Genomic DNA, 24,689 nt, shown 5'->3' with positions numbered 1-24,689 from the left:
GAGCCCCAGGCGGCGGCGGCGGCGGCGGCGGCGGCCGGGAGTAGGAGGCGCCCCGCTTCCCGCGGGGTGCAGAGCTCGCCCGCGCTCGGCGGATCCGCGGGCAGCGAGGGGCGCCGCGGACGCCGGGCCTCCCGAAGGCGCTGTGGTCGCACAGCTTCTGGTGATGTGGTGGGGGGCCCGTGGCCCTGTGTCTTTGCAGATTTTGGCAGTGGAAAAGGGAAAAGTGCTAAGCAGAGTCCGTCAGGAGCCCTCGAGACACGATTTGGAGGTAGTGTAGCTCCGAGATCACGCCACACCATGCCAGGCGTGAGTCCAGCCACAGGGCTGCAGATTTGGCAGGATCTGAGGGGCATGTCTGGGCCCCAAAAGACCAGGTGTGGGAGGACTCCCAAGACTGTGTCTTGCAAGCCCCTGGAGGTGATAGGAAAGGAGAACGGCACAGCAGGGGCTGTGAGGGAGGTAGACAGCCCCATCCAGACAGCCAAGGGTGGGTGGGATGACAGGGGTCCTCTCTGCGTGGGCGGGCACTTGGGGCAGCTCCAGGAAGGGGGACCACAGGGGAGTGTGATGGTCAAACGTGGACAGGGAATGTAAGCTGAGTGAGCCTAGATGACTGAGAACGGTTCCCAAGCCCTGCAGGGCCTGAGGAGCGTGCCGCCCCACGTGTGCGCAGGCCCCCTTCCCTGGTACCTGAGCTTGTTCCATAGTGCCGCATCATAAAGACGCTGGGTGATGGGGGTGTGGCCCAGCGCTGGCCTAGCATGGGTGAGGCACAGGGTCCCGTTCACAGCACCAAAGGACTTGCAGGGTTCCTGGGGGACCCAGGGGTGAGGAATGAGAGAAGTGAGCAGGCAGACACAGATCTGTCTCATGCCCGCTTTCAGGGCGGCCTGCCCGCTCCCCTGCGTCAATTGCCACTGTAAGGTCAGCATTACCCAGAAGGCATGGCTGCTGTGGGACGAGGGACGAGGGAGGCGCCCTGTGATCTTTGTGATGTCTGTTGTTTCAGATGATAAACTTGAAGACCTTGAAGAGGCAAACCCATTCTCCTTTAAAGAGTTCTTAAAAATCAAGAATCTAAGTCTGTCGAAAGAGGACACAAGCAACAGTAGAGTTTACCTGAAGGTAGACGTGAGGCTGTGGAGGCTGACCCTGCAGCACTGGGAGGGAATATGGACAAGCAGGGCTGCTGTTACTGCGGTAGAGAAGCCTGGGGGTGACAGCTCCTTGGCTCTGTGGTAGACAAGATAGCCTCTTTCTTTCTCGCTTATGGTGCCAGCGATTGAACCCAGGGCCTTGTGCATGTCAGGCCGGCACTTCATGCCTCCCCAGTGGCCTTTTGTAGGCTGCGGGGCAGGAGGTCACTGAACTGCTCAGGCTGGCCTTGAACTCACCACCCTCCTGTCTCAGCACAGAGGAGCTGGGAATTGAGCCTGTACTGCCAGGGCTGGCTAGCACAGGCCCCTCTTCAGGTTGCGGGCTGGGAGGAAAGTGCAGGTGATGGCTTCCACCTGCAGAATTCACCTCCACTCTTGCAGGAAGCCTCAAGGCGCTCCCTGGGACTGGACCCTGGCTCCCCAAGCACCCAGGCTGTGGGCTTCGGCCTGGACTATCCGCAGCCATTTTTTGAAGACCTGACAGGGGCAGGAGACCTCCTGGATGAGGATGACGAGGAGGAGGACGGGTGGAACGGGGCCTACCTGCCGTCGGCCGTGGAGCAGACCTGCTCGGCTGGGGCCACCAGCAGCGCGTCCCCGTGCGGCACCTGCCTCTCCTTCTTTTCCACCCCCTCGGAGCTGGCAGGGCCCGAGTGTCTGCCCCCATGGACAATGAGCGACACAGACTCACATGTTTCCCCAGCATCCCCATCTGTGAGTCCAGGCACCGACTTTGCAGCCCACGGAGAGTGCCTGGGGGACAGACAGCTGCGGACCCTGCAGAGGAGTTATGAAGCAGTAAGTGAGGGTGGCGTGGTGCCTCGTGTGGAGCAGGGGCAAAGCTGGGGCTGCTGCATTTTCCCTGTGGAGAGCTGGCCCCTTGGTTGGCTTTGAGTACACAGTAAGTATCACTAAGCAGAAAGAACGGGAACTGTGCTGGGCGTGGCGGCGGCGCACGCCTGTGACCCCAGCTGAGGCAGGGAGCTCACTGCAATTCTGAGGCCAGCCTGGGCTACGGAGCGAGCTTGGGGCCAGCCTGGACTGTGCGGCAAGCTCTGTCTTGAAAAGGAAGAGACATACTGAAGCAGGTTACAGGGCAAGGCTTGTTGGTGTCCAGCGACACACCCAGGCCTGGCTGGTGAGCGTTGTCATGGCGTTCCAAGTGAGGCGTTCCAAGTCGTGCTCACTTACAAAGGCTGCAAGGCAGAGTCCGTAGCACCGCGTCCCCCTCGCGCTGGTGCTGAGCGGCACTCTGCTCACCTGGGCACTTGTGTCCCTTGGCTAGGTCCAGGCAAGCCCAGCTCTGTGGTACTGCACGTGCCTAGCGCCACAGCAAACAAAGCCCGGAAGTGGCAGTACCCGTCACAGAAGCACTTAGGCTTTAGGACGAGGTGTGCTAAGTTTCTAACGAGGATTTTCTTTCTCTACAGCTGAACGATGAAAATTCTAAGCTAAGAAGAAAGCTCAATGAGGTTCAGAGCTTCTCTGAAACTCAAACAGAAATGTATGTAAGCTTTTAGTCAGGAGTCGACCCTAAACGTGCGTCACCACCCAGGGACATCAGTTTCTAGGTGCTGGCCACGCCCAGGCTGTACCTGGCTGTTACTGTGCTGAGCAGGCTTCCAGGGTAAATCCCCCCAACCCCGTACTCGGGGCTGAACCCCAGGCCTTCACGTTGAGGTACATTTCTAGTTCGTTTTTTTTTTTTTTTTAATTTTTAAAATTTGAGCCAGTGTTTCAGGAAAGTCACCCAGGCTGGGCTTGCATTCTGATACTCAGGCTTCAGCCTCTCCGAGCGTGGGGTCACAAGCCTGAGCTGCCACGCTGGCTCTGAGTGAGCCTTTCCAGGCATCAGACTCACACTGGGGAGCCCAGGGGCACCCGGGCAGTCGCTGCTGCACAGCCAGGTTTCGTGATCAGGTCCTTGGCTCTGAGCGCGTTTCATCCCACGAGAAATTGAAGCTCTTCCAGCTTAAATGAAAAACGCCCTTGAGACGGCGGCATGCGCTCAGCCCGGGTCTCCCTGTACCAGGTTGAGAACACTTGAGCGGAAGCTGGAGGCAAAGATGGTCAGGGAGGAGAGCGACTACCGTGACCTGGAGTCGGCAGTGCAGCGGGTGGAGCAGAACCTGGAGCTGATGACCGTAAGCGGGGCCGGGCGTGGGCCGGGGCGCCCTCAGCAGACCGGGCTCCCTGGGCGCAGCGGTCAGTCGCGCGCCGCCTGCTGTGGCCACCCGGGCCCCTGCCGGGAGGGGCGGCCTCCTGACCTGCCATCAGCGATGCCTCCTGTGCCCATTTGTGTCTTGGGCAACAGAAACGAGCTGTGAAGGCAGAAGGTCACGTCGTGAAGCTGAAGCAGGAGGCGAGCCTGCTCCAGGTACGAGGGTCGAGGCCTTCAGCTTTCCCTTCCTTTAGTGGCGCACGCCTGTGGAGGCAGAAGGTGGCTTTGCTGTGTGCCACCGCAGGGGAGGTGGTAATGCCGGCAGCACAAGCTTTCTGCTCAGGCCTGAGCTCTGGGCAAGGATAAGGGGAGCCGTGTGCTGTCCTCGCGGCAGATGCTGAGGGTCCAGGTTGGGGTGGCCGTAAAGAGCGGGTGTTGAGAGGGCTTCGGAGTGAGAAGGTGCTGGGCCCCGTCTGCTCTGGGCGCCCTGGACAGTAGGAGTGCCCTGAGGTGACTGTCCCTCACAGAGGCCCTCCCCGCCCTCCCAGGCACAGGTCTCCAGCTTGAAGCGGGAGAATGAAGCCTTGCGGTCGGGCCAGGGCGCCAGCCTGACGGTGGTGAAGCAGAACACCGACGTGGCCTTGCAGAACTTGCGCGTGGTCATGAACAGTGCGCACACATCCATACGGTGAGGAGGGGGACCACGGGACAGGAGGGCCCCCTGGGCGGGCCAGGCTCTGGACACGAGGCTGCAGGGTCCGTCTGGGCAGCAAGCCAGCAGCTCAGCCTGCCTCAGGAGCCTCGCTGCACAGAGGGACAAAGGGCAGCACAGGGCCTCTGCGCCTGGACAAACCCAGGGCGGCTGTGCAAGGCTCCCAACGCTCCCGGCAGGCACTGTTCCTGCCTTGCTGGCTCCACAGTCCTGGCGCCCCTTCCTCGCCACACGGTGCACTGCATCCCAAGACACCCACGCAAGGCCAAGAGGACTGGGCGCACCTGGCAGGACCACAGCTTCGCACCCCTGAAGCTCCGCTGGCTGTGACCCTGGGGTGGAGGCCCCTGCCTGGTCAGGGTCACCATGGGGTTGCTAGTGCTGGGCACATGTGCCTCCAGTCTGTCAGAAAGTCACCCTGCCCCTGCACCTGTGTGCCAGGGGCCGAGCCGCCTAAGCCGCCATTGTGCACTTGGGGGCAGTGAGGACCATTGTGCCCGTTTGAGGACCCTTTTCCTCTGTTCCTGTTGCGGGCCTCGAGTAGCAGCCCTGATCTGCTTTCATTGTAGGCAGCTGGTTTCTGGAGCCGAAACGCTGAATCTCGTTGCTGAAATCCTTAAATCTATAGACAGAATTTCTGAGGTGAAAGATGAGGAGAGCTCTTGAGACACTGGGCGCGCTCGGCTCCTGGCTCCGTGTGCCCAGACGGCCGCCACCCATCTGAGTACACGGTTGCACCCCTCACTACAGTACTGCGCTAGAGTAAAGCACATGAGACCCTGATTGTACAACGTGACGCAGCTCTGTTGGCCACCGCTGCAGGAGCGGCCCGTGTGTGTCACACCCGTGGTTTACAGATGGCCCCCTCGGTTCAGCTCTGCTGTATCGGTCGCTGACACGTGTGTTGGGAGGGTGTGTATGCGACAGTGGCTTCTGAAAGAACTTGCAAGCCACTGTGCAGCAAGTATTTTCCCTCGTCTGGGGAGCCAACCGCGGGTGCCTTCCGTGGCCCCCCTTGGCGTCGGGTGGGTGTGTGCCTTCCCAACCGCGGGTGCCTTCCGTGGCCCCCCTTGGCGTCAGGGGTGGGTGTGTGCCTTTCTGCTGCCGCTGGGTTTCCTGCTGGCTGGCAGCTCACGCCTGAGGCCTTGCGGGCAGCTTCAGTACTTGGCCGAGTGCAGAGGCCCCTGCTCCCCTCCGCTCAGATGCCCGGGGTGGGGCCACACATTCATGCCGGCCATCGAGCTCTCAGCCAGTCTTCGCTGAGGGGCTTGGGAATGTGTGTAGACCAGCCTTGGGCCGTCCTCGAGGAACAAGCCAATAAGTTTAATCCTATAACATTTCTGTGTAAATAAATTCTAAAGCTCACATGCTGTGTTTTTCTTCCAACTTGGCCCGTTCTTTGTGCAGTGAGCCATGTGGCTGTCCCTTACCGCCACAGCAGCATCTTGCTTGCTCTTGTCGCTGGTGACCTGTGCCAGTTCACCTCTGGATGAACCAGCACATGTAGACACAGTGTGCGCTGCGCAGCTGCCTGTCAGGGGTCAGGTCTCTTCCTCGTGCACAGCACACCAGGGAAGCCCAGAAGAGGGTTGGAGCTCCAAGGCTGTCAGCCACAGATCTGCCTGGGGCCAGCTGGTGTCCTCTTCACCTAATGGGCAGAGCACGAGGTGGCCCTCGTGTCACCCACCGTGTGCCTGCCTTCCGGCCGCTCAGGTGCAGGTAGAGGGAGGGGCTGGACTCGGCCTGGAGAGCCACCTGGGCTTGGCCATGCTACCCGAGCGCCTGCCCCCTGCGTCCCCGGGTGCTGCCAGGCCTGCAGAGGGCTCACCCAACTCAGCTGGGATGCCCCTGGGCCAGCGGTCTGGCGTGGACGCCGCGTGCCACGGAGGGAGCGGAAGGGGAGGCGGGCTTTGCACGCAGCCAGCCCTCCCGGTGTGCAAGTCAGGCTGGCTGGCCAACCGCGTCCCCAGCACCTTCCTACAAGCACCGGCAGCCCCGCCGGCCCAAGCGCGAAGCAGTACCCATCCCGGCCGCGGGAGGGCAGCGCGGAGCAGCGCGTCTCTGCGGCCCGAGCTGCTGTCCCGGCGTGCCCCGCGCCCGGGGAGGCGGGACTTCCTTTGCGCGTGCGTAAATTCCGCCCCTGCCGGAAGCTTGGAGTCGGCTGTCGCCTGGGTGACGGAGGGCGGCGGGCCCGCGACTTCTCTCTCCTGGGAGGCGCCCCGCAGGTGAGGGCCGGGCGGGACAGACCCCGCGGAGGGGACGCTGTCTGCGGGAGCAGGCTGCTGCGCCGCGGGGTGCGGCGGGAGGCGGCGGCCCGCGCGTCCCGTGCCTGGTCCCGGGAGGTCCGCGGCCGGCGCTCGCAGCTCTGGCCCTGGGCCGCGCGCCTCCGCCTTCCTCCCGGGGGCGCCGGCAGCGCCTTGCATGGGTGGTTTGTAGGGTGCAGCCCCGAGAGGAGCAGCTGAGCTCGGGCGGCCTGAAGGCCCCCGGGACTCCGAGCTGCCTGCCGGAGAGGCGGCTCTGTCGGAAGGCGGCCCGCCGGCACGCGGGATCCGGACTCGGGACGCTGAGCGGCCTCACCTGGGCGGCCTGGTGTGAGTCGGGGCCGGGAGCAGGTGCCAGGGGATTCAGCGCGAGCTGCCTTTCCTCAGGCCAGGCCAGCGGAAGAGAGCTCCTCCTCCCAACCTTGCGTGCCCAGCCGCACGGACGGCGGCTTTGAGCTTGCCGCGGTTTTGCAGACCCGCCGGCTCCTTGCTGAGCGCTTTGCAGGCTCACAGGCCCAGCACGAGGGACTGTAGGCCTGGTGCCCCGGACGGCGCCTGCTGTGGGCGCTTGTGTCGTTGCAGACGGACAGGTTCCACTTGGGAGGGGAAGCCAGGGACAGGGGAGGCTGCTGCTTTGCCTTTTGGCCTTCCGGGCGTGACACACGATTTTCTGCAGTATTCTTTGCCAATGCCTTGTCTTCCCGACTTCCTTCTCCCTTTGGTCTTTGCTCACCACTGTTGTTAAGGAAAAAGCTCTCCTTCTGTTTCATTGGGTGTTTGTGCAGTGTCGGGCCCCAGCCAGGTGGTGTTCTGGCTGGAGAGAGAGCGGGGACAGAAGAAGCCTTTCCTCAGGAGGGCCCTTCTGGTGCTGTCCAGGTGCTGTGTCATCTGCTAGATGCCCCTGCAGCTGGAACCATAGTTTAGATCTTACCGGGCCTTGGCTTTGTAGCCATTTTGCCACACTCTGCACTCTGCAGTTGGTGACCAGCTTCCTCCAGGCTAGCCCTGGGAGAAACCCGCCTGGGGCCCGGGCTGCTGTCTACCTGGTCTCTGTGCTGCCTGTAGTCTCATGTACAGGATGTTGGTCTCTGGCAAAGGAAAGCCCAGAGAAGTTTTTGGGGTGCAGAAGGCTGGTGGGCTGCAGCACCAGGGCTGGCCAGCACCTGTTGCCCTCCAGAGAGGACCGTGGCAGGACAGGGTTCTCTAGCATCCTAATATTCTGACGTGTGTTGAAGGCAGGTGGAAGTCATGGACGTAGATGCAGAAAGAGAAAAAATATCAAAGGAGATCAAGGAGCTGGAAAGGATCTTAGACCCCAGCTCCTCTAGCATTCCTATGGACGTCTCTGGATCGAGTCTCAATTCAGATTCTTCTGATGAAGGTGAGGCTGCGCGCCTGTCCTGCAGGGGTGTGCTGGGCAGCTGGGGCCCCCAGCAGTCCCTTCTCTCCTGCCTAGGGTGGTCTCTGCCTTTACTGCAGTCACAGAGCGGGTCCCGGTTCTTTGGCACTTAGCTCCTGACTGTACACACACCCCGCCCCCCACCTGCCTGGGCTGTGGGTGAACATGCCATCCTGGGAGGAGGGGCACCCAGGACTCCGCCTTGGTGGGTTGGTCACTGTGGCTTGGGCTCCTGGGATCTCTACTGCCCTGGGCTCTCCCGCCAGGAAACCTCACCCCTTCCCTGCTGCCCGCTCCCGGGCCCCATGTGGCCTCCCGGTCTTCTGGTTTGCAGCACAGTGCGCTTGTGTTTTGACAGAGCTGCTTCCTGCCGAGGACTTGGACATCGCCAGCCCCCCGATCTTGGTAATGCTGCTCCCCTCCTAGCTGCACAGGCGGGTTGGCCACCGCCCTCCCCAGCACACACTGGCCACTGGCCCAGTGCGACACACAACATGTGTTGTAAGAGCAAGCTGCCGCCCAGCACTTATTCTCAGGATGAAAACTGGCCCTAGTGGGGCTGGGGAGGTACCTCAGTGGAATAAGCGCTTGCCTGGCAAGCACAGGGGCCTGAGTTCAATCCCCAGTTCCGCCAAAAAAAAAAAAAAAAAAAGGTCTCAGAAAATAATCACCACTAATTGTCTCGTGCTTGCCCTGCCAGCGTTCCAAGCTGGTACTAGTCGCCCCATGTGGTGTCGCTACCTACGCAGTGTCTCATAGGAGGCTGCATACTGAGCCCCGTGCCTACTGAGCCTCCCTTTTCCAGCTGGGCGGTTGGGTCAGTTCTGCATGCCAGTGAGTGTGGACAGACACCCAGGACAGTGCCAGCTGGAATTCAGTGGGGTGCCAGTTGTTAGCTGTCTCCTGTTCATGTGGGGTCTCATCCAGAGAGACTTGCCCAGTTTCCTTGTTTTTCTCCCTACGTCTGGCAGGAGGTACGGAGTTGGGCTGTGTGTGGAGGGGCTAGGGCCCCTCACAGGGATTGGCATAGCTCAGGGTCATGGGTGCTTTGCCCTGTGAGCATTTCGGTGTTCCTGCCTTCCGGTGCAGTGCTGTCGGCTCCTCCCTCCCCGTGAGCTGGGGTAGAAGCGCAGGGCAGTGCCTGCTGCAGCCGCGGGAAGCTGCTGTGTCCTCACACTGACCCGCGCCAGACATCCCTCGTGTAGTCGCTGCTCAGGCCCTTGCCTCCTCCCAGCGTCCAGCTCTTGCTTCCACGCCCAGTGATCTCGTGCCAGAGCTGCCTCAGCGTCCCAGGGCCCAGCCCCCAGAACAGGGCTCATGCTGTGGCCTGAGCCCGCGTGTGCCGTCCGTTCCTAATCAGGCCGAGGAGAGGTGGGGTGGCGCCAGCAATGACGAGGAGGACCCCAAGGATAAAGCCCTCCCTGAGGACCCTGAGACCTGTCTTCAGCTGAACATGGTCTATCAGGAGGTTATCCAGGAGAAGCTGAATGAGGTCAGCCTGCTGCTGGCCCAGAACCGGGAGCAGCAGGTAGGCCTCGGTGGGCCCACCCTGCCTGCCGCAGCCCCAAGCTCACAGCCCGACCCCTCCTTTGGGATCGGCTCAGTCTCACTCCTGTCCTAGGATGAGATGCTGTGGGGCCTGTCTGGGTCCCAAGGCCCCCGAGCAAAGGACAGCAAGGGTCTGCCCCCACATATGTACATCGGGCACTTCATGAAGCCGTACTTCAAGGACAAGGTCACCGGAGTGGTGAGTGGCTGGGACCCTGCTGTGGTCAGCACGGCCCAGTGCCTGGAAGGGGCCCCGGCCCCACAGCCTGCTCTGTGTGGTCCCACGTTCTCATGGGTTCTTGGGGACGTTCTCTGTCCTCCCTACAGCCCTCTTGTCCCTGGTGGGAGTCACTGCATGCTGACCTCTGCCCCGAGTGGGTGGCCTGGGGTGCATCTCCCTCAGGCTGCGTCGGGGCCTTGGCAAGTCCCTGTCACAGAGCTCGCCGCTGCTGACCACAGGCCTGTGCGGCTTGTCCCACCGAGAGTCTCTGGCCACCTTGCACACAGTCGGGCCTCGCCCAGGCCGTTTGTGTGGCAGCAGCCTGGGCAGAGGAGGCGAGGGAGGGCAGGGCCCTGAAGGCCACTGTAGCACAGCCTGCCACGTCACAGCACTGGGCCTTCTGACACAGGGACCTCCTGCTAACGAAGACACACGGGAAAAGGCTGCCCAGGGAATCAAGGCTTTTGAGGAGCTCCTGGTGACCAAGTGTAAGAGCCCCGCCCAGGTCCATGGTGTGGGGACACAAGCGTCACAGACCCATCTCCCGTGGCCATGACCCTGTCTCCCAGGGAGCAGGATCCATTTGAAGGTGCAGGCCGCTCCCCACTTCCTGTCTCCTAGTTTCCCTGGGAACAGCTGGCCTTGGCAGGACAGAAGCTGGCCTGTGGGCCTGGCAGCTGCCCATCTCGTGTCCAGAGAGTCCTTTGTGCAGCTAGCATGGTGCCAAGGCCGAGAGGATGCATTGCGTACCCTGGGGCATGCACGATCCCCCTGACCCTGCCCTTCACAGGGAAGCACTGGGAGAAGGCCTTGCTCAGGAAGTCTGTGGTGAGCGACCGGCTCCAGCGCCTGCTCCAGCCCAAGCTGCTGAAGTAAGTGTGGGAGTATTCCTGTGGCTCTCCCTGAGGCAGGGGCAGGAGGGACAGCCAGGCTGGCTTGAGGCTCCTGGCTGCGTGCTCAGCTACCTGGCCTGGGCCGCTTCTGTCTGCTGCTTCCCCTGTGAGGATGGGACTGTCCGCTGAAGCCCGTGGGCTGGGTCTGCAGATGGGGCCGCCCCTGGGCCCCTGGGCCACAAGGGCACTGCCATTTGCTGGCTGTGTTGGGCCCTATGTTCTGCAGTCGGAGTTCCTGCCCACGCAGGTGGCCTCTGAGGAGCAGCCGTGGGGTCTGGGCTAAGTGTCCGTTCCATAGGCCTTGGGTCTGCCCCAGCCCCTGTGTAGCCTGGAGCCAGGGACACAGAGCATGACAGGCAAGGTCTGGCGTGGGGCGCGCCACCAGCCACCTAAGGGCCGCACACGTGGGGTCGGGCTTATGGCTCTAGTGGGTGGGGCAGGGTGGGCCTTACCATGGCCATGCGAGCTGGTCTGCCCTTGATGGCCTCCTGGGGAAGCACGTTTCTCTGCCCACTTTGCCCTGGTTCAGCAGGGTGGGCTGGGCCCTCAGATGCAGGACAGCTGGTAACCACCAAGCCTTTTGCCCTGGGTAATGCTGTGCTGGTCTTCGGGGCACTCCAGTGGGTGCTGCGGTGAGGGACCAAGGCAGCAGAGAAAGGCAGGCGCACGTAGCTCGTGCAGGCCCCGCCTCATGCCTCACCATGCGGCACCATGGCACTCATCCCGTCTGCGCCTGCCTCACAGGCTCGAGTACCTGCGTCAGAAGCAGAGCCGGGTCTCCAGTGAGCCAGAGAGGCAGGCCCTGGAGGAGCAGGCCAGGTGTGCGGAGCAGGAGATCCAGGATATCAAGTGAGCCAGCTGGGGCCGCAGGTGCAGGGGAGCCAGTCAGCGGCATGATGCCGACCCTTCCTGTGCCCTCTCCAGCCAGCTCCCGGAGGAGGCCCTGCTGGGGAGCAGAATGGACAGCCATGACTGGGAGAAGATTTCCAAAGTCAACGTAAGTCAGGGCAGCAGGCCGGGCAACCTCCCGTGGGGCCGAGTGCGGGCAGAGCTGGGCGGGTGGTTGGGCTTCATGTTCCCCGCTGCCACAGCCTGCACTGGCCCTTGGCCAGGAGGAGCAGCCTCGGGCCCTCGCTGTCTAACCTGAGGCCCCACTTTGAGACGGCTGATCCCAGAGGCTCCTAGGTGTGCACATGGTTGGCCAGGTGAACTGGAGGGTGGCCACTTTCTCCTGGCCACGCCACAGGCGTGCTGTCCTGGCACAGCTGTACTCCCCATGCAGTTTGAAGGCAGCCGCAGCGCAGAGGAGATCCAGAAGTTCTGGCAGAGCTCTGAGCACCCCAGTATCAACAAGCAAGAGTGGAGCGCGGAGGAGGTGGAGCGGCTGAGGGCTGTCGCTGCCGCCCACGGCCACCTCCAGTGGCAGCTGGTTTCCGAGGAGCTGGGGGTGAGGACAGGCTTGGGCTGGACCCTTGGGCGCTCCCCACCATGCGGCCAGGCCTGGGGGCCACCCTGCCCTGCATTCTTCCAGGCAGTGAGCAGCTGCGGGGTCTCCTGGCGCCTCGTGGCTCTGCTGTAAGGTGTCTGGGGCCTTGCTGCTGAGAGGAGAGTGGTAGGGCACATTCTTTCCATAGCTTGCTAGAGAATTGTAATCTTGGCTTTTGCTGCTGCTTAACGCTGAGGTCTTCTGGGAACGGGATCCCCTGTGGCGAGGTGGGTATGTGCAGCCCTCCCGGCCTTCGTTCTGCGTTCACTCCGTGGCGTCTGGAGAGCATGCTGTGTAAAGGCTCCAGTTTAAAAGTGCATTGCTTGTTTTGTGGCAGAGAATGTGGCTCTAGCGCATAAAACTAAACTTGCCCCCCAAAAGAAAACTTAAAAAAAAAAAAACCAGGCTTTCAAAAAAAGCCTGTTCTCGGCAGGCACCGCGAGCATGTTGTGGTCACATCCGTGGGCGGGCTGAGGCAGGAGCGTTCCGAGGCAGGCCAGCCTGGAGTGACTCCTCGTGTGCTGGCTGCGGGAGCGTGTCTCCATGCTGCCCTGGGGCTCTGCAGGGCATGGGGTGGGGCCGGCTCGACTTGCGCTCTGCGGCTGTGGTTCTGTGGCCTGCGTTGAGGTCAGCTCCGGGCCCCTTAGCAGTTGTGCCTGGTGTGCAGCTGGTGTGCATACTTGGGTGGGTTTCCTCGGTGGGAGGGAGCTCTTACTGCTTTCCTGGGCTCTTGGATCCAAACCCAGCCCGTGAGAAAGAGCACTCTCCCACTGGTCTCTGCCTACTAGTTGCTGCCTTGTCACAAACGGACCCTTCTGGTGGCTTTGTGAAAGCAGCCCAGGGCTGCCTGGTGCGCTGTCGCGTTCCAGGCCTTGGCCGTCGGCTGCAGCATGGCGCCGTCAGCGCTCCTCGGCCCCGTGGCCCTCCTCCTCCCCTGGCCCTGGTGCTGCAGTGGACCATCTACTACACGCACAGGGTGTGCACGCTGCGGCTGCGCAGTCAGACCTGCTTCTGTTGGTCCGCAGCTTTCCTCAGGGTCCTCCTCCCCAAGGACTGTTGCGGTCACCAGCAGGCCGACGTAAGGCCTGGCAGGCCCCAAGCCCCAGCCCCCGTCGCCTCCCCACTTGGGTGCCAGGTCCAGAGCTCACTGCCACCCGCCCTTTCTCCTCAGAGGGCACCAGGCCACTGACAGCCGGGCCTGCAGCCTGGGGTCTGGGCTTTCCAGAGATCAGGAAGCCGCCCACCCTGGTGCAGAGAGCACAGGCTCCAGTGGTGGTGCCCGTGGCGCAGGCTGGGTGGGAGGATGTCAGCACGCCCTGAGCAGGGAAGTCATGATGTGTGGATGTGCCAGGGCGGTGGCCGGAGTCCTGGTGACCTTACTGTGCACCTTGGGGAGCAGACTCAGCCCAGAGCCCTTGCCAGGCAGAAAGACTGGGAGGACAGGGTGAGGGGAGGGTTAGGGTAGTCCTAGGGAGCCCCTTCGCACGAGGAGACCAGGACGCACACACGGCAGGGCGCTGGTGCCCTCCTGAGGGCATCTCCAGAGCTGGGGGTTCTGCACCCTGTAGGTCCCAGCGTGCTGTGGATCCTGTCTTGCAGGTGCCCCTCCCCAGCCCCAGGGGAGTGAGCCTCTCTGCAGGGGTTCTTCCGCATGCTCTTGCAGTGCAGCTTAGGTGTCATGAGTTAGTCTTGCAGCTTTTAGAGTGTAAAGAACCACACCCTCTCCTGCTGGCTTTCCTGGTCCTGGGTATGGGTCTGGGGGAGTGGGAGAGGGCTGTTGGTTATAGGCATGTTTCGCTGTCCCCCGGAGCACCCCAGCCACTCCCACATGCCTCCAGGGCAGGGCCAAGCCCAGTGTCCTTTCTCTTGGCCGGTGAAGACCGGCCGCAGTGCCTTCCAGTGCCTGCAGAAGTTCCAGCAGCACAACAGGGCCCTGAAGCGCAGGGCGTGGACTGAGGAAGAGGACCGCATGCTCACGCAGCTGGTGCAGCAGATGCGCGTGGGGAGCCACGTCCCTTACCGCAGGAGTAAGCATGGGCGTGAACACAAGGTGGGGAGAGACCCTCTGCCTGTCCCCATAGGCCCTCTGTCCTAAGTTGCCTCCAGCTGACCCCTGTGTCCTAGTTGTCTACTACATGGAAGGGCGAGACTCCATGCAGCTAATCTACCGGTGGACCAAGAGCTTGGACCCTAACCTGAAGAAGGGCTTCTGGGCCCCAGACGAAGACGCTGTGAGTCCCGAGGATCTGTCATGTGCACATCCTGGTCTCTTCGTGTGAAGGGGCTCCTCAGGCACCCTTCCTGCTGTCCTGGGTGACTTCATGGGCAACAGGCCCATTGTGTGACCATGCCCCTGAGGTGCCCCTCACCTATCCATCATGCCCTGCAGAAACTGCTGCGAGCTGTTGCCAAGTATGGGGAGCAGGACTGGTTTAAGATCCGGGAAGAGGTGCCCGGCAGGAGCGATGCTCAGTGCAGAGATCGGTGAGCTGCACAGGGGCTTGTGCAGGAGACAGATGGGGTGATGGGCTGGGTTTGGCTGTACTGGGTGGGGATGTGGCCAGGGGAGGTTTACTGTTGTGGTCTGCCCAGCTGGAAGCAGGTTACGGGTCCCCCTGTTTTTCTCCAGTGTTTAGCGTTTGCGCCATTTGTCATCAAGAGCAAGGTACTGGCTGCTGGGCGCAGTTCTCCCCAGCCTGGGCATTGCCTCCTGCAGGTCCCCAGGTGGTAGCTGCGGCCCTCCTCCCCTCCTCCCCTTTTGAGCAGCTCCGAAGACTGCAGCTCACCCCTTCCACTCCTTAAAGCACATGTGCATCAGCAGTTTTTAGCTTGTTCGTCAAGCTCTGCGATCGTCGCCATGGTCTGCGATCGTCGCCATGGTCTGCGATCGTCGCTGTGGTCTAGTTCAAAACTTCATAGTAGTGGCACTGAGCCCAGGGCCTCTGCGCTGTACTGCACCCTCAGCCCTTTGTTAATTTTTATTTATTTTTTTTAGGTAGGATCTTGACATGTATTCTAGGTTCGGTCCTAGAACAAAAAATAAACCTCCTCCCCAGAAATAAATAAATAAAATAAACCTCCCTTGAACTTATCATCTATCCCAGGCTGGCCTCAAACTTACGGCACTCCTGCCTCAGCCTCTGGAGTGCTGGGATTATAGGCATTTGTCACCATGCCTGGCATGTTAATGTCTTATTTTTTGAGATAGGGTCTCACTTAAATTGCTCAGACTGGGTTTCTGGGGAGCTAGCTCAGTAGTCTGAGCGCCTGCCTGGCAAGTGCAAGGACCAGGGTTCAATCCCCGATACCTCATGCCATGTCGGCACGTACTGTGCCACCCACCAAGACCGGGTGTGGTTGTGCATGCCTGTAATACCAGTGCTGGGGAGGCTGACACAGGAGGATCACTATGAGTCTGTGAGTCAGAGCTGCATAGCGAGACCCTTACCGATTTATGAATGAATGATTTAAAAAAATAAAGTTACCCAGACTAGGCTCTAACTACAGCCCTCTGAGTCCTGGGTTGACAGGTGTGCACTATGTATTTATCAGTTTTAAAACATTTTGATCATCCCAGAGAGAAACCCCATTCAGCAGTCACACAGAGCTCAGTTTGATGAGGCCGAGGCCGAGGTCTTGGACAGGAGCCTCTTTGAGCAGGACGGCTAGACTTCTGAAAACTTGCCCAGTCTCTCAGAAATGCAGGGCCACAGCGCACCCACTTCACTACCTTAGGGTGGCGCTAAGGGAAAGGGGCAGCTGGGGGGCGAAGTTGGGGAGAAGTCGGGGCCTCGATGCTTGGGCAGCCATGTCCTCCAAATGCTGAGCGCAGGACAGCGCCCCAGGGTGACCCAGGGCAACGGGAGCCCAGCAACGGTACTGCACAGCCCGCTGAGCAGGACCCAGAGGACGGGCAGGACGGAGGTGTAGGACGCAGTGCCTCACACGTGGCCCACGTGCATTCCGAGCCAGTCTGCAAGTCCTCTTGTGCGTGCAGCCCAGGTGCAGTGGCTGGGTTCCGTGATTCCTGCCTTGAGCCTTTGGGGACCCAGTGAACCCCGGCAAGGGCGCTGGACTGCCTCATTCGCACTGGCAGTGCATGAAGTTCTGTTCTTCACATCTGCCCCACACCTGTTCTCAGCTGTGCCACGAGGGTTGGCTGACCTTCTGGCCTCGTGTCCTTGTGGCCTCAGGGTGAAGCAGCAGCAGGGTCTGCCCCAGTGTTCCTCCAAGGCTGACTGCTGGGAGGGCTTTTTTTTAAAAACTTATTTATTTTAGTGTGTGTGTGTGTGTGTGTGGCCAGCTCAGCCCACCAGGGGGCGGGGCTGGCTGGCATGTGGTGCTGGGGGATTGAACGGTGGTCCCTGTGCTTTGCTAAGCTTGTTCTAAGTAGGTGCTTTAGACCGCTGAGCCATCTCACCAGCCCTGGGAGGGCATTTTGACACACCTGCCAGCCATCTGTGATGTCTCTGGAGAGACAGCTGTTCAAATCCTTTGCCGTTTGCAAAATTCCTGTGTCAGCCCTGTCAGATCCACATCCGTATCCAGATGCACCCAGCCAGTACTGTGCCCATGTGCAGCTTGTCTTTCTTGGTGGTGTCCTTTCAAATAGAAAGTTTTGGTTTTCAATGAAGTCTTGAGTATCTGTGTTGTCCTGGGGCTTTGGATGTTGTGTCTGAAGCCATTGCGGAGGCAGGACAGCAGAGAGAGGAGTCCAGTGCCTCAGATGTCCCTGTCTCTGTGACTTTCAGATATCTCAGAAGATTACATGTCAGCCTGAAGAAGGGGCGGTGGACCGCAGAAGAAGAGGAACAGCTGCTGGAGCTCATAGGCAAGCACGGCGTTGGTGAGTATGGCACGTGGCACGCTCGAGGGACAGGCGTGCTGGGGCCTTGGCCTGGGCTGCTGCCCACGGTCCCTGTCCTGATGGGTGCTGGGCCCACCGCAGACTCCACGAGGGTTTTCAGGGCTGGGATGGAGCCAAGGCCTGCCTCGTTCATGCCAGGCGTGCACTGTGCACCGAGCCGCACGTCTGTAGTCGCTGCATGTTCACTGCGAGGCCCACAGATGTTCAGGTGGAGCAGGGAAGGGACGGGGGGCGGCTCCTGCCCAGCCAGCCTGGCGCTGCAGACGCTCCCCAGGGCGTGGTGGGATCCCACTCACTGCCCCGCGCGTGGGGCTCATGCCGAGTGCCCGCCCGCCCGCACCCATTGTCTGCAGCATTCCGTGTCCTGCAGGCACCCGTCTCAGCGGCCAGGGCTCTTCCTGAGGAGTGATCAGCCCGGGAGGAATGAGCACCCGTTTGTTTAGCTCAGTCGCTGTGTACATTTGTAGCATTGCTTTAGGATAAGCCCCAGCCATGGAGTTGCCGGGTTTAAGGATGACTTTCAAGATAGGCCAAGAGCCAGGGAGATGGCTCAGTGGAATAAGCGCTTCCCTGGCAGGCGCAAGGGCCTGAGTTCAATCCCCGGTTCCTTTAAAAAAAAAAAAAAAAGGCCTCCCGGGTGTGGTGGGTGTTGTGCGGGAGGCTGAGACAGGAGGGTCGTTGCTGGTAGGTTGCTTCAGGCTTCCCATGAAGCAAAAAAGCAGGCAGAAGGAAAAGGGAAAGGGGCTTTATTATCTTTGAGGACACAATCTGGGAGAGAGAAGGGATTCTCTGCAGTTAAATAAACAAAAGGAGGCTGAGGCCTTTATGGCCTTCCCCAGGGGTGGAGTTGGAGGGGCTGTTTAGTTACACCTGAGGAACTGATTGGGGTCTTCCCTGAGGCAGCAGGATGGGAGAGAGGAAATCGCACCCTGGCTGAGCTGGGAGAAGTGGGAGGTGGTCTTGGGAAGATGGGCTTTTGTTTTAAGGGCTTCAGCTATATTAGATGACCGCTGTAGTGATTCAGAAATTCATACCAGGGCCAGAGCCTATCAACTGCACATTTGTCTAGTCTGAGCTATGTACAAAGTGAGCTCAAGGCCAGCCCGAGCTACATGGCAAGACCCTGTCTCAAAAAGACCCCCCGCAAAAAAAGGAGGCCTTTGTCACCTGCTGTCCCAGTGCACTGTGGAGGCAGCGTGCCACTCTCCACCGCGTGCAGCTGAAAGGCACCATGGTGACGGTTCACGGGCAGGTGTGCATGGGTAGGTTGGGACTGGACAGTGGCTTCATCTCAGTGGTGTGTATGCCAGAGCTACCCTGCGGCACTCGGCAGCTGCCATGGTGTGGGTGCACCCCAGCGGCGCTGCGCCTGTGGGGAGCAGGAAGCCACCGACAGGCCCAGACCCGGGGATGCGGCAGCTCTTCTGTCCGCGCTGGTATGGGTCAGCAGTCTCCACCTGGTTTTGCTCTTCAGGTCACTGGGCAAGAATTGCCTCAGAGCTCCCCAACCGGTCTGGCTCCCAGTGTCTGAGCAAGTGGAAGATTATGGCAAGGGTGAGGTGCTTGCTCCGGTCGGGGCTCATCGGAAGTGAGAAGGGGCCTGTCACCTAGGGACCCCTGCTAGGTGGGGCGAGCGGAGGGAGGAGGGGCCCGTGATTCCTGGCCCTGGGTCCCCTCCTGAGACCCTGCCCCAGAGCTGTCCGACTGGGTTGCCTGCTTGTTGTCTCCAAGTGACCCGCTCCCCCTAGAAGAAGCAGAGGGTGCGAAGGCGGCGGAGGCCACACGCGAGGGTCCGGTGGAGCTCCAGCAGCAGTAGCGGCAGCAGTGGGGACAGCGAGGGTGGCAGCTGCAGCAGCAGCAGCAGCAGCAGCAGCAGCAGCAGTGAGGACCCCGAGGAGGAGGTGGAGGAGCCCCAGCAGGTGGGCAGCACGCTGCTGACCCCGCAGTACACGGTGCCCGACATGGGCCTGTGGGTTCCTGCCCGACAGAGCGCTGCCCAGAGGCCTGAGGAGATGAGACAGGCGCAGGCCTCCCGCGCCGCAGACACACAGCACACAGGCCTGGAGGAGCCGGCCCATCAGGTGGGCGCAGGGGCACCCCACGCGTGCACAAGGGAAAGGAGGGGTGCCTGGGCTTGGTGCCACAGAGGTGGTACTCCGGCAGGAGGACAGCTGGCCTCTGGCCTGGCTACCAGTTCCACCCAGTATACACTCCTGCTTCTGGCCAATGGCAGCCATGTGAGGCAGCGGCCTGCTAGCCGCTGGCCATGTCTGCGTTCCCAAGGGCAAGCTGCCTCAGGGACACGCTTGAGCTGGAAGGGTCTCTGAGATGTTTGGCTGGGAGAGGGGATAGGACACAGGAGGAGCAGTGGCCCATGGGTGGCCCCATGACCTCCCTGTGCAGGGCCTTGTCCATGTGCTTTGTGTGACCAGTCAGGTATGGCCAGCCTAGTGCATCTGCCTTCCCCTCGGTTTTTGAGGACTTGGGCCCTGGGTGGAGTCACGTCCTGGTACACCTGGGCTGCCTGGCAGGGGCAGCAGGACTGGTGGAGCCGTGTGTCCCCCCCCCCCCCAGTGGGCAGAGCAGCCTACCCTAGCTGTCCTAGAGCCAGGCCTAGGGGACCTGCCACCTCCCCCGGGAGCCCTGCCTGAGCAGCCACCCCTGCACCTAGGGCCCACACAAGCTGGTGTCCACAACAGCAGGCCTCAGGCCTGTGGCCTTTTCAGGGTGGGCTGCATCTGCTGAAGGTGGCCCTGAAGACGGTACGGAGGGCGTTCGGAACCCACATGGCCACCTGGAGCTGCCTGCCCGTGAGGGCTTGGCACTCGCCCCCTTGTGCATGACACCACAAGCACTGCTGCCCTGCCCTGCCCTGCCCTGCCCACTATGGACTGAGGCGGTGGGGGGCACTGTGTACCTCCACACCTGGTTGCCCACACGCCTGTCTCCTGCCCACAGACAGAAAGGCTGAGGCAGCCAGCGCAGCCTGCCTCAGCCCCCGGATCTGGCCCTGGGGACAGTGAGGATGGACCCCACCTGCGGCAGCTGTGGCATAGAACCTTCCAGAACAGGCGCCAACGCCGCAGGCGCGTTCTGCACCGGCGGCTCCTGGAGCGCAGGCTGCTGTTGGCTGTGACACCCTGGGTGGGCGACCCCATCCCGCCCTGCACACAGGCTCCCCAGAAGCCTGTGGGGATGCGGACTCGAGGTGCCACCCTGCCCCTGGCTCTCGGGGGGAGAAAGGGGTGCATTCCTGCCTGATGCACATAGTCTGGGGGTGGCTCAGCCCAGACAGTCTGGGCCCTCTCTGCCTTCACTGCTTCCTGGGGCAGCGGGCTGTGGGAAGGACTGTGACCCACCCTCCACCCCCCTTGTGGCTGTAGAGGGTTGAAGCACCAGGAGGGCAGCTCTGTGGCGGAACCCCTTCCCACATGTGCCCTTGTTTCCAGCTGATGGGATCGGGATGCGGCTGGAGCAGGCCCACTTGGCCAGCACCCCCGTGTTCACGCTGTGCATGCAGGTGAGCTGCCCGCTCAGCCACGGCGGCTTTGTCTTTGGCGAAGGTTTAGCGTTCACAGTGGTTCCTTCCTCGCAGCCCGGTTTCCCACAGTTTGCAGTCTGGTGCCACGTCCACTGCGTCCTGGGCCAGGTGGAGCAGTGGGCTGTCGGCACTCCCTGCCCCCTGTGGTTAAGCGATGTCCTGGGGAGGAGGGCTTCGGAGGAAGGGGGACCCAGGGCCAGGCAGGTGGGTGAGGCTGTGCTCGCCTCAAGGTGTGGCCTGGGCACACCCCCACATCTCTCCCATTCCCCCAGCTGCTGCAGATCGATGCTGCCGGCTGCATGGAGGTTGTTCGGGAGCGGAAGGCCCAGCTGCCCCCGCCTGGCCCCCAGGCCCCACCACCACATCTGCAGGTAGCGGGCACTTGGGGTGAGCCATGAGGGCGTGCAGCCCCAGGTCTGGCTGAGCTCTGCTGCACATGCTGGGGTGATGCTGAGCCTGTGTCCCCTGCGACTCAGTGGCTGGCAACTCAGCGGCTGGGACACATGCAGGCAACAGGAGGCTTTGCCCTGGGCCCTGCCCCTGGGAGACAGCAGGACTGCATCACTGGTGTCTGAGGACTCCGTACACTTCTGATGCCTGAAGGCCACAAGGCCACCCTGCCCTGTCACCCCATGCACTCCAGCCAGGTGCCTGCGGATAGCTCCGCACTTTGAGTGGGGAGCAGCGGGGCCCTGTGAGGACTGTGCTGGCTGACTCGCCCCCTTCCTTTCAGGTCCCCTCTGGAGCCCCAACCCTCCCAGGTATCTCCTGCCTTTCTTTGGGGGTGGGGGCTTTATGCGCCACATGTTTGGGCCTTGGTGATGGTCACAGGGGTCTTCTTGCCAGGGCCAGAGGCCACCTTAGCAAGGGCCAGACCTGCTGGCTGCCACGGTCACCTCCGGTCACCAGAGCCAGGTGGGGGTGGGTCCTGAGGAGGGTACAAAGCCATCCCCTAGGAGCCTGCTGGGCCGCACCAGGCTCCTGTGCCTTGTGTCCCACTGTGCCTGCCACAGGCCTGCTGTGTCCCTGGACCAGACACTGGGCCTCCCCATCCTCCCCATTCTGTCCTCTGCAGGCTGCCACCCTCAACACCAGTCAGCTCGGGACGCCGCAGGGAGCACAGAGCCGAAATCCTGCCAGGCCAAGGCTGCCTCAGCCCCAGCCCCTGCTCTGGCCTCTCAGGGCCCCCGACCGAGGCCCAAGACCGTGTCGCAGCTTCTGCGGGAGAAGCGGCTCCATGAGGCCCCTGCTGGGAAGGCAGCCCTGGGCCCTGTGGCTCTCGCCCCGCGGCTGCTGATCTCACCTGTGGTCCTCCAGCAGCCCCTCTCACCAGCCCCCCAAGGTCCTCCAGTGGTGGGTCCTGCCCACTCCAGTCCAGGACTCTCGGGACCCATGGTCCCCACAGTGGCTGGCCAGGCAGGGGCTTCGGGCAAGGACAAGGCCCAGTGCCTGTCTGCATCCCAGACCCCACAACTTGCCCCGGCCCGGGGCTCTGGCCAGGCTCCTACAGGCTGCCCTTTGAGCAGTCTGGGACAGTCACAGGCTCCTGCCACAATGCGGAAGCAAAGCCTGCCTGAGGTGCCAACCTTCCTGCCCGCAGCCCCCAGCCCTGCCCCACCACCAACACAGCCCCTCGGCCTGACTCCTGCCCTGGCCACCAGCGTCCCCTTGCCTGTCACCTGGGTGCTCACAGCGCAGGGGCTGCTCACGGTGCAGGTACCAGCTGTGCTGAGTCTCCCCACTCAAGAGCTGCTCAACCCTCCCAAGTCACCAGTGCCAGTGCCGCCTCCTCTCACCGCGACTCCTCCCCCCTGCCAGCCCCCAGCCAGCGTGAACACAGAGCTGGCTCCTGTGACCAGAACAGACCCCTCAGATCTCCCAGCATGCTGCCCACCACATTCTGCAGAAGCCCATGGTGGAGAGACCCAGGAGGCCAGACAGGCTTCAGTGCCCAGGACAGCCTCCCTGGCCGACAGCCCTGATACAGGGCCCCTGCAGCCCAGCCAACTGCCTGCCCGTGGTGTGCCTAGCCCCAGGAATGATCCAGGAGGGACAGCAGCACCCAGCACGCCCCTGGACCCGGAGAGGCCACCCCCATCAGGGCCTGAGAAGAGGGCCCTGGACCTGGGCCTGCTTTGCCTGGAGAGTGAGGTGGCCACGTGGGAGTGGCTGCGGGGCCGGCGGGGGGTGTGCGTGCCCCCCCTGCAGGCCAGGCTGCCCTACCAACCCCCTGCCCTGTGCAGCCTGCGGGCCCTGTCCAGCCTCCTGCTCCACAGGGAGGTCCTGGAGCACAAGGCTGCCTCACTGGTGGCTGACAAGGTGGCCAGGCCCAGAGCCTGGCAGACCTCCGTGGAGCTGGTACAGAGGCAGCTGCAGGACAACCCAGCCTACCTCTTGTTGAAGGCCCGGTTCCTGGCAATCTTCACACTCCCTGCGCTCCTGGCTACCCTGCCCCCCAATGGTGTCCCTACTACCTTCTCGGCAACTCTGAGACCAGGCCCCAAGACCATGGACAAGGACCTGTCAAGCGAGCTGGAGTCTGAGGATGGGGACAGGGACGAATGGCTGGGCTGCACAGCCCATGGCACCCAGGCTGAGCCAGGGCCTGAGAGCTCCATGCAGGTGAGGGTGCCGGGCCGGCCCACTTCCCACAGCAGGGTGGCTGTGCTGGCTGCACATTCTCGGGAGGAAGAAGCCTACCTGTGACATCTCTTGCTCGTGAGGTCTTAGCTGTGTTTGCAAGGCCATTTCTCTACCTACAGCCAGAGCTCCTTGGCTGTCGGGCTGGCCCTGTGGCCGCTCTGGCTGCACACTGAGCCCCCACAAAGCCGCCTCATTACCAGGGGCCTCGGGCACTTGTCCCAGTTAACACCCTGACCTCCATCCCCAGGTGTCCCAAGCCCAGCCCAAGGCGGTACCACCCCAGATTCTGGGCTTTGGGCCCATGTAGCCGGGGCAGGGGGCTCCTGAGCCCATGCGCAGCTGTCCAGCCCTGTCCCCTTCCAGTGGCCCTACCTCATACTAGAAGGCCAGCCACTCACATCTCAGAGGAGACTGGAGTGCCCACGAGGAGAGAACCGCAGAAAGCTGGGGTGCATATGGACCTGGAAAGCCGGGCGCAGCCCTGCAGGGAGGCACACTGCCCCTGGTGCCCGAGGGTGCTGTCTGCAGGCCCTCCCGGCCCCACTCCTGTCCTGTGCCTGGTGGCCTCACGTCTCTCCTCGCCTGGGGTTTTATTTCAGGGAATCCCAGCCTCTGGCAAGGACTTGGTCTCCTATCCAGATGCCGCTGATGACCTGGATGTGCTCAGGACCCGGCACGGCCGCCACACCCGGAAGTGGAGGCAGCAGCTGTGAGCCACAAGTGAGGTCCCTGGAGGCAGCCTGCACCGAGGAAGAGGCGTGCCCGGAGTGTGGGCAGCGGGGTTCAGTGGACAGCTGGGCCAGCCTCTCCTGCATCCTCCCCACCAGCCTCCTGCGCCACCTCCTGCTGGCCCCGTGGCCTCTGGGCCTTTGCCAGTGTCCCCTCTGCCCAGCACTGCTCCTCTTGCTGTGAGACCCCTCCCCTCTCTTCCCGGGTTCTCGGCGTCTCCGAATCGTGCCCCTGGCCGTTCTCTGAAGGCAGCACTGTTAGCCAGGCATCAGTTTTGATACCCTGATGGCGTCTGCCTACCACATACGCAATCTGCACTGTCCCTCTGTGACCACGAAAGCACAGAGCACTTTGCTGTCGGTAGGACCCAGGACTGCTTGGTAGGCACCTGGGGATTCCGAGCACATCCTGGTGAGACCAGAGAGGCGGCAGGTGATGCCTGGAGTAGGCAGAGCCAGGAGAGCTGGCAGGACCCCAGGGGCGCCCAGGAGGTTGCGGCAGCCGGAAAGCACAGCTGGCCAGGGCATCGGGGGTGCATGGGGCCTGCTGGAGTCAGGGCGCTCCTCCATTTCAGGACGAGTCCTCCTGGGGCCCAGAATCCCCTGCCTACCACCAGCAGAGAAAAGGCAGAGGACACTGCCAGAGGCCAGAAGCTGCTGGCCAAGACTGACCTATTCACCTGGTGACCAGGCCATCACAGCTGAGCCTTATGGGAATCTGGGTTTTTGAAAGAACAGATTAAATGCCGTTTTTTAAATTAAAAACAGGACACAGGCTGTTGTAGTTTTGCGCGCTGGGCAGTGTGCCCATGTCAGGCCACGAGTCAGGGCCTGGGCATGGGAGATGTCCCTGGCTCCCCACGGCATCCTCAGGGCCTCATACCCTGGCCACCCTCTTGACCCTCATGCCCATAGACCCTGTTTGCGGAGGGTTAGGAGAGGTCATGAGGGTCCCTGGCCGTTGAGAGAAGCTGCAGGTCTGCCACAGCCTGCAGGGGTGGGGACCCCAGAGCTCCCCCAGAGCATGGCGCCCTCCTCTCTGGATCCCTCTGCTGGCACCACCCAGGGACAAG

The 24,689-nt window shown here is 62.0% G+C and overlaps 3 protein-coding genes across 5 annotated transcripts in view; 2 read left to right on the top strand and 1 right to left on the bottom strand.

Annotated features, from left to right (window-relative positions):
* The window catches only part of Pmpca (peptidase, mitochondrial processing alpha subunit), a 7,892-nt gene extending 7,020 nt beyond the window's left edge, over positions 1-872 (bottom strand). Inside the window, exons 1-2 of the mRNA XM_004640531.2 lie at positions 691-872; positions 12-185 (exon numbers count right to left, since the gene is read on the bottom strand). Coding sequence (XP_004640588.2) covers positions 12-185; positions 691-872 — 356 coding nt within the window. The remainder of the gene's footprint in view (positions 1-11; positions 186-690) is intronic.
* Positions 873-978: 106 nt separating this feature from the next.
* Sdccag3 (serologically defined colon cancer antigen 3) lies at positions 979-4,920 on the top strand. Its single transcript, XM_023700384.1, has 7 exons — positions 979-1,125; positions 1,539-1,955; positions 2,588-2,661; positions 3,190-3,301; positions 3,472-3,534; positions 3,867-4,006; positions 4,600-4,920. The coding sequence occupies exons 1-7, from the start codon at positions 994-996 to the stop codon at positions 4,694-4,696; spliced, it is 1,035 nt and encodes a 344-aa protein (XP_023556152.1). The 5' UTR covers positions 979-993; the 3' UTR covers positions 4,697-4,920.
* Positions 4,921-6,186: 1,266 nt separating this feature from the next.
* Positions 6,187-24,358, top strand: Snapc4 (small nuclear RNA activating complex polypeptide 4). Of its 3 annotated transcripts, none has more exons than XM_023700382.1 (22): positions 6,187-6,255; positions 7,527-7,672; positions 8,049-8,095; positions 9,051-9,218; positions 9,312-9,437; positions 9,868-9,946; positions 10,249-10,330; positions 11,096-11,200; positions 11,276-11,348; positions 11,634-11,798; positions 13,717-13,864; positions 13,962-14,068; positions 14,227-14,321; positions 16,589-16,683; positions 18,179-18,258; positions 18,456-18,785; positions 19,663-19,912; positions 20,154-20,224; positions 20,518-20,616; positions 20,979-21,006; positions 21,321-22,867; positions 23,488-24,358. In XM_023700382.1, the coding sequence occupies exons 2-22, from the start codon at positions 7,540-7,542 to the stop codon at positions 23,599-23,601; spliced, it is 3,942 nt and encodes a 1,313-aa protein (XP_023556150.1). In that variant the 5' UTR covers positions 6,187-6,255; positions 7,527-7,539; the 3' UTR covers positions 23,602-24,358. The 3 variants fall into 3 exon arrangements, with proteins under 3 accessions (XP_023556150.1, XP_023556149.1, XP_023556151.1); XM_023700381.1 differs by having other exon boundaries at positions 18,453-18,785; XM_023700383.1 differs by lacking the exons at positions 6,187-6,255; positions 7,527-7,672; positions 8,049-8,095; ... (2 more) ...; positions 9,868-9,946; positions 10,249-10,330 and adding an exon at positions 10,355-10,712 and having other exon boundaries at positions 18,453-18,785.
* The last annotated feature ends 331 nt before the right edge of the window (positions 24,359-24,689 follow it).

This window comes from Octodon degus, unplaced genomic scaffold, assembly GCF_000260255.1.
Source record: "Octodon degus isolate 3935 unplaced genomic scaffold, OctDeg1.0 scaffold00123, whole genome shotgun sequence".
In the NCBI taxonomy this organism is placed as follows: Eukaryota; Metazoa; Chordata; class Mammalia; order Rodentia; family Octodontidae; genus Octodon; species Octodon degus.
The sequence above is the reverse complement of the archived record's forward strand: the minus strand, read 5'-3'. Positions and strand labels throughout refer to the sequence as shown.

Bases quoted from the DNA above. Each gene is read 5' to 3' on its own strand.
- Sdccag3 (XM_023700384.1), top strand. From the start codon at position 994: ATGTCTGTTGTTTCAGATGATAAACTTGAAGACCTTGAAGAGGCAAAC. The intron at 2,662-3,189 runs GTATGTAAGCTT...TCCCTGTACCAG, and splicing joins TCTGAAACTCAAACAGAAAT to GTTGAGAACACTTGAGCGGA. The intron at 3,302-3,471 runs GTAAGCGGGGCC...CTTGGGCAACAG, and splicing joins AGAACCTGGAGCTGATGACC to AAACGAGCTGTGAAGGCAGA.
- Snapc4 (XM_023700381.1), top strand. From the start codon at position 7,540: ATGGACGTAGATGCAGAAAGAGAAAAAATATCAAAGGAGATCAAGGAG. The intron at 11,349-11,633 runs GTAAGTCAGGGC...CTCCCCATGCAG, and splicing joins AGAAGATTTCCAAAGTCAAC to TTTGAAGGCAGCCGCAGCGC. The intron at 11,799-13,716 runs GTGAGGACAGGC...TGGCCGGTGAAG, and splicing joins TGGTTTCCGAGGAGCTGGGG to ACCGGCCGCAGTGCCTTCCA.